The sequence below is a fragment of the Thermobia domestica genome, chromosome 12 (assembly GCF_964235325.1).
Source record: "Thermobia domestica chromosome 12, izTheDome1.hap1.1, whole genome shotgun sequence".
Classification (NCBI taxonomy): domain Eukaryota; kingdom Metazoa; phylum Arthropoda; class Insecta; order Zygentoma; family Lepismatidae; genus Thermobia; species Thermobia domestica.
Window position 1 is genome coordinate 2,333,767 of NC_137465.1, and position 13,756 is coordinate 2,347,522.

The following is a 13,756-nucleotide window of genomic DNA, read 5'->3' on the forward strand; positions in this document are numbered from 1 at the left end:
TACAGAGTTTTTATCTCTGTGTTGATTTGTATTGTACGTTGTATTTTTCTTTCTTTTTTAAAGTTTTCACTGTTGTTTACATTAAACATAACGTGCGCGATATTCATATGGAAACAACAAAACGTAAATACATTACGCTATCTTTGTCAGATAAGCTTAAAAGTTCTTGAGAGCTTAAACAAAGACGTCTTTTCAAAAAGTTGCCAGTAAAATAGGCTTCAGCATAACGACCGTTCACGACTGGAGAGAGAGACAGAGAGAGAAAAAAGGAAAATCTCTACATTCATACAGTGACGGCTGTGATGGGGAGGACTGAAAATTAGCAAATTTTCAAAAAAGATAACACTGCATCGAGGATCTAGTTTGAGCAGAAAAGAAAAGGAACTCCATTGTCTGGACCAATCATAAAAGAAACAGCCCTCCTGCTGTACAAAAAACTGGGAGACCAGGACAACAAGAAAGTTAGTGAAGGCTGGTTTCACCGCTGACTAAAAAGTTGAAAATGCTGTAATCTCAGGTGATAAACCTTTCTTCTGATGAAGCAACTTCAAGCGAATTTATTCCAAAATTTGGAAACTTCGTTTAAGAATATGAATAAGCTTCTGATCAAGTGTATAACATTGATGAATCTGGTATTAATTATAAGAAGGTCCCAAACAAAACGCTCACTGCATGTAGCAATGCTAACGGCAGTCACAAAATTTTATTTTGTGACAGGAAAGCCAGAAAACTATGAGCATTCAAAAATATTAACATGCCATGTAGATCAGCATGGATCATATGTACACCTTTTAAGGAACGGTTTTAAGTTGAAAACGCTTTTAAAAAATCTCTCTACGTGCTATATTGTTACTGGACAACGCCCCATCTGAAGAGGAACTATTGAAGAAAGATATAAAAGCCCTATTTGTTCCTATCAACGTAACTACTTTAATTCAACTCATGTGATCATGGGGTGATCAAGTGACGTATAAAGTGATATTGCCGGAAATACATAAGACAGTTTAAAAGACAGGTGGAAGCAGCTGCTTGTTTCAGGCGATATTTATACTACAGTTGCCGTACCTTGGGAAGAAAATGCCAACATTAACTCTTGAATGAAAAAGAAAAAATCAAGATGAAACAGAACGAGTAAAAGTATCAAAAGTGACGACTTGGCCACACCAGTAATTTTAATCGATCTGAGGTTTTTCATCCTGATATCCACCCCAATGACGTAAATAAGTGGATCAAGACGGCTGATGCTGACTGCACGACAGAAGGCAAGATTATAACGACAATGACGAGCCAGTTCCTGGAGGATTGCACACGAACACTAAGCAAGCATTCGACATAGTTCTTCAGTACACTGAAAAAACTCCCTCTCCACACCATTGGGTACGAAAATGGATGGATATCACAGCAAAATCAAGGGAGTCACTTGCTAAACAAACGAACATATATATTTTTTTAAATTCTTCATAGCACTTACAGTTTGAGTACAGGTACGTAATGAGTTTTTATAGTACGTTCTCTTCATCATAAGACATCACGTTTCTACGTAAACTGAAGTGTTCCTCTGACAATTCGAACTGTATTAGGTTTCGACCATACTCCTGGTTACACTGGGGCTAGACTAGCAAGGTTCTACAGTATTCATTACAAGTTTCTTTTGAGCTGTTGGACATATTAGTAAAAGTACGAAAACTAGTAGTATATTAAAGGTTCTTGTTTCGGGTGAAAATACATCACCAGTCTACAAGAATTCAAAAAACACCCATGGGTATCGATTCAACTACAAAGCTTTCTTCCAGTTGTATGGATAGATAACGAACTTAATTAACCACCCTCTTTAAAAAAAAAAAATAATAAAAAAAAAAGTCGAAAAGCGTGTTTTACCTACAACCAAGTTTTCTGCATTTGCCAAGGTATTATTTTGTTCTAAAAATACAATTCACTATATTAAGTAACAGAAGAGAAGCTGAGTATCTCAAACAGCGAACTGTGAGCTGTGTTCGCAAGTCTCGTAATTTTTTTCTTATGACTTTCCCTATTACTTCCAGTGTGTAATTGTATAATGGAGAAGCGTGAATTTGGTATTATTAAGATCTTTTATATGTACTACAAGAATTATCTTACAAGCCCAAGTTAAGGAAATTTCACCCCACAAGTACGGGAAGCTAGCTCAATATACTAGTAGATCCGAGGGATATTTACTATTGTATTCAAAGAGTTACAAAAAACCTTTCATTTACTGGTACATACATTGGAAATTCCATTCTGAACCAGTGGCTAACGAAACGTATAAATGAACACTAACATATGCAAGATATTTCTCTGAACACATCCACATAGTACAATGGATTATTCACAATCTTGCTATATTCTGTTTATTATTATTTCTATGAATTTCTGAATGAGCTGACTAATAAGAATAAAGAGATTCAGATCTTAATCAGGACACTTTCTTGAAGCGCGTGGAGACCTCTGCTACTTCAGCTTCCACCCAATCATCTGCTGGCAACTAGTGCAGGACACTATCTGCACAAGTCAAAACGTTATTATACCACTCGCGTAATTTACAGAAAACTAAAAATTTTCGGACAATTCAATCGCATGTTACCAGGAAAATAACATTAACCTGAAGAATTCACAAGAATTAAGAAAATCTGTTAAGACATGAACTATATATATACCGGGTGTTCAAAAGTCCGGGGCCCGTTATAAAGACAAAATGGAGAGAGGAAAGTATTTGTTTTTTTCAATCTAAAATGATGCGATTTATAAAATCATACCATCTGTTTGGCCTCCACACCGTTAAGGCACCCTATGTTAAATGGTCTAATTCCTCCAAGGACTTAATACAATTTAGTATCCCCAGAGAAAATCACTGGAGAGCAAAATACAACGTGAGCGATAATTTTTTCGATAAATCTTTACGAATTTAAGAGTATTTGCAATATTCAGTTGACAATAAACTCATGTTAAAAGATTCTGATGCATAATTACTACACAGACACGACATTTCTACGCAAGCTCTGAGAAGGAACTTATATTTGTGAAACAAGGGAAATAGAAGCAAATCCTCTCCACTAGTGTTGCTTTGAGGTGATTGTGCTGGAATAGTACATTTGACTCATAACGTATTTCTTTAACACTTTCAATATATTCTATAAAGAAGAAGAAACTCAAATGTACTATTTTAGCAATAATCCCTATACTAATATTACCAAGGGAACTATACAGAAACCCATAATTATAAGTTATATTTTTGCTTTATGGCTGATTTTAATTAGGTTTAAACATTTTAGCAGTAACTTCTTACTCCGTGCAATGCTATAAAACTATTCAGAGTTGTAACAAATCTTAGACATCTCAAATTTTGCAGTTTTTAAAATAACATTCAGTGACGTCGACAACCGAGGCGCCACAGTTCGTCGTAATCTCCTGAAACAATACATTTCAGTGAACCATTATCGTTCAAATACTTAGTAGGCAAGATGTTTGTGTAAGTGCACCTCATTATTCGCAAACCATATTGAACCAACTTATATTTACTAGCAACAGAAATAGATCAATCATTATGGCAGACATCCCATCAATCTTTGCTTTCTTTAAAATGACACATCAAAAGACATTGCTGCTAAAGAACCGTTCCGTAAGTAACCTAACAGTTATTTCCCATACCGAAATGCTTCCAAGTTCAACAACCACCAAGGGTGCCAAATTCTGAAGGATATTTCCCCTTAATATTTTTGGACATAAATCCCCCACTAATTACTTACTGGGGGGAATAAAGTGACACTACCGTCAGAAGTTTGTCAATTACAGTAATTCATATGTAATTACTATGTATTTAATATGTAATTAATGAGTCAACTAGCGGTTAGTGTTATCTTTATTTTTATATACATTTAAACATCCATAACTATAAACTTGTGAACGTTTTATCGAAACATTCCAGTATGATTTTTTCACCCTGCCACGTCTTACATACTCGCACAGTAAATATACTCGCCAACCGGTTTCCCCGGTTTAAATCATCCCCAACCGGTTTCCTTTGTACTCAAATAGAAAATTTATCCTAACCGCATTCATACATAACACCCCAAACAAGCAATAAACGATACGTGTGTGCTGTGAACAGGATGTGTTGTTTCAATTGCTAAACTTCCGTTAACAGTGGATACATTTTGCTATAACACTATCCATGGCTCTGGATTGGGTATCGTTAGCTCTTGCATGTCTTCACATTGTCTCAACCCGTAAAATATTGAACATTCTATTTCGGCTCTCGTACCCATAAGCGGAGTTAGGAATTGTCTGCTGGGGGGGGGGGGGACAAACCCTCAAAACAACCGTGGCATTTTTATTTTTTGTTAAAAAGTTGGGGGACAATGCCACCCTATAACTTCGCCCATGCTCGTACTATAAAACCAGGAAAGAGTATGGTCAAATAAACCGCGTCCATTCCAATGGATGATACATCCTCAACTTATCAGCTCCTGTGCCACTGTTTTTATTTCTCTGGACCCATCCGTTAATTCACTAATTACCTCATGAATTAGATCACACTGAGCTGTTGCTAATATTATTTGTAAAATCTGCGATGATTTCTTTTTGACGTACATGCTCAGGAGTGCCTGTGCTTTCGAGTACCATTTCATGTGGTCACCCAACATCATGAAACAATTAGTAAATTACTTGAATTAAAAATAGTTAACTGTGGCAGAGGAAAGGAGTATAAATTTCGATGAGATTTAAATCGGTTTCGAGCCTTAGACTCTTTATATGAAGTGAGTACCACATAAGAGGTATCTACATAATTTGAGCTTTTTAAAGTTTAACGTCCCACGCTTATGCCTCGAGAAGGAAAAAAAAAACCTTTGTCCCCTCCCTACTCCTCCATATAATCAAGAAATACAAATACAGGATATTACCATAGTAGCCTACTCCATTGCTTCACATCAATTGTTACCTCCAAGGAGGGGAATGGTCCCAAAGAATCTGTTACAAAAAACGCCTGTGTCCTTCAGGAATACATTGGTACCAACATAATCTTCCTACCTTAATTAAGGACTGAACTATTGAGGTTTAAAGTACACAGCAGTTGCGTCAATGGGCGTTTAAAGGTTAATATTATTTGAATCTGATCTCTCTCTCTCACACACACACACTAAATATATGTTTGCGAACACTGACACATAACAATGAAAACTTAATGCAATAAAATTATTTTGGAGTAAATTCCCTAGGATTCTTACAGTCACATAAATAAGTATCTTACTTTATGGTCACGATGATAAGTGTCTTAGTTTATGGTCACGCTAATCCAAAGACCGCTATCGCTTGTAACAGTAACAGGATTAAAATAACACGTTTCTCAGTGGATGCACTTTGTATCAAGGATTTCAATATCTTGTTTTGCACTCATATACAGCAGTTTATGTAAGGATATACACTGCTACAAAGCCATATAATTTTGCACCTAACACAAAATATCGTACTATTTACATTTACTAATCCCGAAAAATATTGAACACCATACACTATTTTGAAGTTCTCAACTCAAGAACAATAACAATATCCTTGTCTCTGTTCAAAATAATTAAGTTACAATAGTTCAACCCGTAGTAAAATGATCTCTATTTCTCATTATTAGGGGCCGGATTTAATTCAATAAAATTATAAAAATATGCACTGAAATAGGTTCTTCACTTCAAATATCACACTGTTTACCGTGTGCTAGCCATCACTCCTTGAAATCCACTGCTTCAATAGAAACGGCTAACTAAAATAATAAACTGGTATACAAGCTTCTGCTAAACTGAAAAATTCTCAAGGACGGAATTTGGACAGATTTGATTGGTGTGGTTTCGGTAATTGGTGAAAGTTGTAACTAACCCTCCCTCGAAACCCCTAATGCTTAATCTGTGCATGGTGAGGGTAAGAACTTGTGACCGTGAAAAGGGTTCTTTCATTTCAAACGCAGGGGAGGATAAATTACTTACACCTGTGGCCGTGAGGGCTTTTTGCTTTTTTTGTGTTGTGAAAGCAGCTAGAAGAGTTTTTTTTTTCAGTCAGAAGGTAGGAAAAAGACTTTAAGGTCTTCCAATACATCCGAAACTACTGATTCAAAACGTTAACAATATTAAAACTATTTGTATCTTCAAATATATCCAGAAATGATCGTAATATTCTTAGAATATGCACTAACCTTCAAAATATACATGTGCATATGCGTAGACGCATTTAAGAAATTGGGCTTGAATCACCCATCGCTTTTGTCTTTAAAATATTTTATACTAGAGAAAAGACTGTTAACTTCATGCAAAACATGGAACACAATAAATTAAAAATATACACCGTTGGTTAACAATACAAACCAAAATATATTAAATCATGCAACAAATCCAGAAAAGTTGTCCAAATACTCTTTTGATTTCTACACAGTTAATACAAAACACAGAAACACTGGTATTACGAGATCTTAAACGTACATACATTAGATTATACTTTTATATTTAATGCATCACACCACACACTATTAAGCAAAGACAACTAACGATTTACTTAAGATAGTGTAAGTATACTTACCACACATCCTTTCCATAAGGTGGATATCTACAAAAAACAATACCCTTTGTATTCTACCTTTGTTTTAAGTGAATTAGCCACTAACAGAACAATCAATTTTTGATGTTATTAAAATATTCAAAACGTGCATTGCTTCACAAACGCAGACACCACTTTAATTTTACAACACTAATATTAAAAACATTTATCAAAATCGATCATAAAAAGCTCCACATCTATTTTGTATTAATTCAGTTCTTTTGGTTTAGATTTTCACATTTAATTTATATTTACAAGATCTTATTAGTTGTAAAGCCATGGCTTATTTCAAATGCAAATTCCAGAAGAGCCCAGTGTTTTAATGAAGGAAACGGCAAGAACCAAGAACGCATATCTCGGTATTCATATTTGTTCATTCGAGAAAACGTATAATATGACAACTAAAACAAAAGTTGAAATCGTTCAGTTGTTTCTAGCAATTCTAAACGGAGCGAATTCACTTCATGCACTAGCTGTTACAGAAGTTTACAATCTTGAAATGCTCTGTTTAAATTTCTATTTTTCCATCACTAATTGTCTATATATAAAGGTAATCAGGATGTGATTCCCACGCTTTTACTGTAACAACTCCAGTACTTAAAGAATCCTTTTCCTAGCCTTATTTAAGGGCAAATCTGCAAATGAATATTAAATTAGTACATCTCATACCCACATATCATATTGTTGAAATTATTACACTTTTCCCTCTATTAGATTCGTACTTCTATTACTGAAATTAGTAATTCTTACTGGTATACGAACACACACAATCGTAAAATTAATGCCTCTGACCACTGCCTATAGAAATTAGTAATTATACACCTGTTTTTAGCACGTATACACTGACGTTTGTAAAACTGCCATACTAAGAAGGAATGACGCCAATGCGTCAAACTCAAAGAGGACATGACAGCCTAGAAGCGATTACACGGTATGGTGTTCGTAGTACTCGTCAAATAGCGCAGAACAGAGCAACTTAATCATACGTGTACACGGATTGCCGCGTGCTGGAAATAATGAGTAAAAGAAAATAGTATATACCCAATACCAGGCAATGTGACAATACCAGCTCTCCCTTTGATGCACAGGTTCCTGGGTTCGACTCCCGATTGGCAAAAATTTAATTTAATTCACTTTTATTTAACATCCATCTCTTTTGGGCTAAAGAACATAATCGTGGGACGTTAAAAAAAATTGTGATAACACCACGGAATGAAGACAATCCACATGGGCATGACGAACATACTGTAATGTTAGCTCGATATTGTGGGACGGTAACATGTATGGACTTGTCTGCGTCAATGATTCTGGCGGTATGCATTCTATTGTAGTGGCTTCCATTTGATTCAGAACCACAAACGCCTCAGATAAGCAGGTGAACACTATCACTGGCGAACCGAGACGTAGATGGTTGTATGTTTGTACAAATCTCGCTATACCCGTCAGACCTTATCTGCCAGCGTGCACTTGTCGAACGTGAAATTAGCTCATCAACAGATGTGATCATGTGGGGTACACCATGCAATCTTGACTGCTCCACATTCAAGGCAACCTCAACAGTGACCAGTACATAGAAGTTATACACACCAAGATTATACTTTCCCTTCAGATAATGCAGCAGGTCAATGCTTAGGCCCATGTATTCCGAAATGTGCAAGACTTCTTGAGAACTACGGATACCGCTGCCTTACTGACCTACACATGTATGATGATTGGTCGGCATCTTCTGCCTTGTGGACTTGCATACAAGCAACATAGTAGGCGATCCCTTAGCCAGTCTCTTTGCTTCGGTGCGACGACATATAGAGGTTCCCATTGCATAACATGTTGAGCCTTCACGCCATATGGATGTATCAAAAGATCAGTAGTGCACAGATTTGAAATTGTGACCACTTATGTATGACCATGTAACGAATATACGGTATAAATAAATTTCATTCCAACCATGTGTATTTCTTTCTTCTGTGTTGTACAACAGTCGTCCAAGGTTGACAGGGATTTTCATTTCTTCAGAGGAAACAAGATACCACAAGAAGCACCAAACGATGCGCGTCGAGGCACCGTTGCCATCGTTGTGGCAGTTCCCTGATTCCTTTGGCGTAGAAAGAACTTGGTGGTTGTTGTAGTCACTGGAGGACATCGTTCCACAGTGCTTCATCTGTCGTGAATTTCTTCCCTCCCAAATGGTCTTTAAGGAGTGCAAACAAATGATAATCACTGGGGGCTAAGTCTGGACTGTAGGGGGCGCAGAACTTCCCGGCGCATTTTGGAAAGAGTTGTCACATTGGCCGTTTGAGGGCGGGCATTGTCATGAAGAAGAATGGCATTTCCAGACAACATTCCAGGTCTTTTCTTGCGAATGGACTTTCGTACAGCACCACTCAACAATATGGAGTAATACTGGGCATTAATTGTGCTCCCTTTGCCCATAAAATCCACATGGATAACATCCTTCATGTCCCAGAAGACACTTGCCATGATCTTTCCAGCGGACACCTGCGTTTTGCTTTTCTGGAGCGGCGGGGAACCCTTATGCCGCCAATCCATGCTGCTTCTTTTGATCTCTGGGCTTGAATTGTGCAACCATGTTCATCACACCATGTTTCATCAACAATTCATCACCTTCGGCTCGAAACCGATTCAGAAGCTGTTCACAGACCGTCATGCGTGTCCATTTCTGATCAAATGTCAGCTGGCGGGGTAAGTGGTCGTGAATGATTGTCTCAAAACTCCCGACACTGATATTCACCTCGGCATCAATATCCCGCACTGTTACTCGCCGGTTCTCAAGAATCATTTGATCAACACGTGCGATATTCACTGGTGTGACTGCAGTCGGGCGAATGTGTCCATGCGCTTCATTTGTCACCAGCTCTCGTCCTTCGCGAAACTATTCACACCATTCGTATATCGTTTGTTCACTATACTTTGCTTGCAATCTTCGGAAAATCTCAGCTGGTTAAACTTTCTCCTTCATAAGAAATTTGATTACACATCGCTGCAACTGCTGCGCATGCGCCAAATACGTCATGCTGGGTGCCAGTTACTCGAGAAGGAATACATTACGTCACTCGCAAGTTTTACCATGATCCGGTTATCCATCGATTATTTACGTACGAAAATCCCGGTCAACCTTGAACGACCCATGTACACTCATGTCCAAAATTATTGTCGAATGTCTATAAATATGTTGTTGTAAGAATATAATTTGATAATGAATTCGTCGGTATTTCTTATAATGTTAGGATCTGTATAATCGGCAAAAACATCTATGTGGCAAATTTCATGTCAAAAGAGCAGTAAATAAGAACAATAAAACGAAAATGAAACTTTCTTGTCCATTTAGCAAGGTTTTGTTTTACTCATTCTAATTTTCGTATTTATAATTTTTTTTCCTATGAAATTTACCACAAATATACATTTTCCGATTATACACCTAGTATCAGTATTAAAAGTATCCTGCAAAATCATTATCAAATTATATTCTTACAAGAAGACAGTTATAGATATGCGACAATCATTTTGGACATGAGTGTACATTTCAGACTGCATATTTAAAACTAGAAGTCTGAAGCTTATTATTAATGTAAATCATACTGAAAGTATTTATGCATATTTGCTCCAGAATTTACTAAATGATTACAATTCACTTAAGAAATCTTTACGATTAAGAGCATGTATAGAAAAGCTGTTATTTTCTTGAAGTTGGCTTTGCGAGCCCCTGCAACATAATTGTGTTCATCTTTTCACATTTGAAGGATTATTAATCTACCAGGTATTTTTTTTTAGGGAATGATATTTGTAAATTTTGATTAGTACGTTCTTAATTTCTAAAGCACTGTTAGAAACTTTTTTTGACATCCTCATCATAGATATTCTGCCAGGTTACTTGCCGCAACTGAGAGGCTTCCATGGTCTACAGCTAACCTCTTCGCCTTCACGTACAATTTTTCTCTTTTGATACCGTCCATCAATTATGGTCTTCTTTGTCCTTTCGAGGTCTTTCCTGCCATTACCCCTAGCACGTCCCTCATGATACAGTTCGTTCCTTCCTTGCCAATGTCCCAACCAGTTTCTCCTCTTTTTAATAAAGCTCAGTGTTCTTTTCTCCCCCACCATTTCTAACACCCTCTCATTTGTTTTCCGCTCGACTCGGCTAATTCTTTCCATCTCCTCCACATCTACATTTCGAAAGCTTCTAGTCGTTTTTCATTATTTTTGCGTAATGTCTATGCTTCTGCCCCATACAGTACAATATTCCACACGAAGCATTTTATAAGTCTTTTCTTGATTCTTTAAGGTCCCACAAAATAGTACCTTCTTTCGCCATTCCTATCGTCGCTTTTATTTCACGTTCACACTTCATATCACAATAATAATTAAAACCCAGGTATCGAAAACTCGTCACCTGTTCTATTTTCTCTCTTCCTACTTTTATATTTGACACCAACCGCTTCGCTCCAATCACCACGGCTTTTGTCTTTCTAACATTTATTTTTATCCCATATTCTTTACCGTTCTTCCTCAAATTTTCTAACATCTTACTGATTTCCTTTCCTGATTCCGTAACAAATGCCTTATCATCTGCAAACTATATACACCTAATCAGTCTACCTCCTACCGAAAGGACGTTTTCATTATATAGGCTCTTTTTCATTCTCTCTTCTAGATAGATATTAAATAATGTAGGCGAGAGCCAGCACCCCTGTCGAACTCCTCCTCCAATTGTCCTCTCTTCTATCATTTCTTCCTGTATTCTAACACTTATTTATTGGTTCAAATGTAAGTTTATGAGTCTTCGATCTTTCTACTCCAACCCAACCTTCTTTAAAACTCCCAACAACAATTCCCAATTCACGTGGTTAGAAGCCTTTCCTAGATTCATATATACCACACACACACCTACCTCTTTCTCTTTATCCATAAACCTTTCACTGATTACTCTTATAATCAACTGCATCTTTTGTGTCTATTCCTCCTGTTTCTCGTCAACTTTTTCATTTGTTCTTGCATACAACCTTCTCTTCCGTATTCGAAGCAAAATTTATGCTGCATGCGATATGAGACTAACAGTTCTAAAATTCTAACATTTCTCTGGGAAGTTTCCATTGAAGTAGGCTTCTGTTCCGAGAAATTTGATCAAGTTTGGACCACTCCTCCTTGCAAACTTTCCACACGCGCTTTGCGAGCCATGTATGCCACAGTTGTTCGAGCCGTGTGGCTGGCTGCTTTGTCGATGAATGAAGACTTTTTACACCATACAACGACGGAATATGCTGCCGCCATAACGGCTTCAGAACGTGTTGTTGACAGTATGCTGCGTTAATTTTCACATTTCGTGCAACTCTATGCAGGGGAAGTTTTCCTTCATGGCAAAAACCTGCAACCAGCATGAAGCCACGGGGAAAACTTCCGTGGAACGTGCGGACCCAATTGGCATGGTCCTTGGCATACTTTGGTTGATAGTAATGGCTCGAACCCGCTTGGAGTTTGACAAATAGATCCAGGCCTCGTCTAACGTAACCACATATTTCCATTTGTCAACCGCTAAATACTGTTCATAGAGCTGTTTGGAATGGATTCTGCGTTCCCGGATGTGTTTGGCTGTCAGTGTGTGATCATGTGGCTTATGCTTCACTTGCAGGCGTAAATCCTGGCTGATTATCATCTGCACAGTTGATTTGGATCTTCTAACACTCCTGGCAATGTCTCTTTGTGGCGGCGGATTCTCCTGGGTCACCAACTTCTGCACTTGTCGAACCACATCCATTGTACGTTTGAGACAGGGGTGTTGGTTTCGTGCCACTGTGCGCAAATCCGCTTCCTCTGGCTGTTTGATTATTTTTATTGCGTTTGAGTATATTGGCAATACCCTTCTTGGAAATGGTGAAACCTTTGACGAACACTGTGTCACAATTGTACTGTAGCTGTATCCGATGTCGGAAAGAGCGGTGATGTATCCCTCCCAAAATGGGGTCACTTTTGGAGGCACATGCTGCTACAGAATTCTCCCGACAATTGGTTTCTGACAGCTCTGCCGTGCTTACAGTCTGCGATTCTAGCGCCCCTGGAGGACGTTCCACTTCGTTTCCATAAATGTGGACCGACCTTCTGTATTTTTTTTTTAACTCTTTCTGTTTTTCTTCGTAACTCGTTTAATTTCCCGTACATTTTCTGCAGCATCTACTTTGGCACTTATAGTTTCTTAGCTGTTTTGAGAAATCTGAGTTACAGAAAATGAGGGAAAGGAGGGCGTGGAAACAAAGTTCAAGACTCTTACTGGCTTGCGCAGTCACCATATTACTAACATCCGTGAGCTATTTTTGAAAACTGAGTTCGGTGTTAATTTTAACTGCCACTGTCTCTACCTGAACTGGAGGCCGTGCTACTTCAATTTTATTAGTCACAATTCAGAAATTGTGTAGATGTATTTGTATCAGGATTAAAGCTGTACTGTGTACTAAAGGTGACAACACTGTATTGGTAAACAAAGTGCTACTTCCAAAAAATGTTTCACTATTTTGTCCACTACCTGTATATTTTCCATTTTCAAACTTCTCTAGATACCCGCTTCACTGTAGTTATATTTAAATAAGCATTGTCACTTTTTTTTTTTTTTTTTAATCGTTTGGGATACAAGTCAAGATGTCAATAATAAAGAAAATTACATCTGTATTATTTGTCTCTCATATCTAATCACAATCCATAGTGTTAGTACAAAACTTTTAGAATGGAGAGAGTTTTGGATGGTTACAATTATCTCATGATTTCCGTTGTATCCCTCTACACAGATGTCTTATACTAATATATCTTCTTAATCCCTGGATTAAAATGTTTTGACTTGAAAAGAAAATTTCCAAACGCTTGACACCCTATTAAATCCGGTGCAGAAAAATGTTCAATGGCAAATTTAACGACCGTTCTGCAAAACATGTAATTTTTCCTGACAAAAGATCACAAAAAAAAAATCGTTTTATACTGATATACGCAAGGCAACTAAAAAAGTTCTTGCAGTTCCTGATCATCAGAGACAGACATACAGCACATGGTACTCAGCGTTAGGTCTCGACGCAATCCACATCAGTAGAGGTCTGTACGAATAGATTTCTGCAGATATTTGTATGGTTCCTGTATGGATGACATAAAAACGTGGAATGTTCGT

At 37.4% G+C, this 13,756-nt stretch overlaps 1 protein-coding gene across 3 annotated transcripts in view; it reads right to left on the reverse strand.

Moving 5' to 3' along the window:
- The window catches only part of LOC145666299 (uncharacterized), a 255,202-nt gene that overhangs the window by 11,867 nt on the left and 229,579 nt on the right, over positions 1 to 13,756 (reverse strand). For 2 of the 3 annotated variants that reach the window (XM_081733379.1, XM_081733378.1), the window contains exon 4: positions 6,577 to 6,603. The exons of the other annotated variant lie outside the window; for it this stretch is intronic. In XM_081733379.1, the coding sequence (XP_081589505.1) occupies positions 6,577 to 6,603 (27 nt within the window). The remainder of the gene's footprint in view (positions 1 to 6,576; positions 6,604 to 13,756) is intronic. 3 annotated transcript variants of the gene reach the window in all.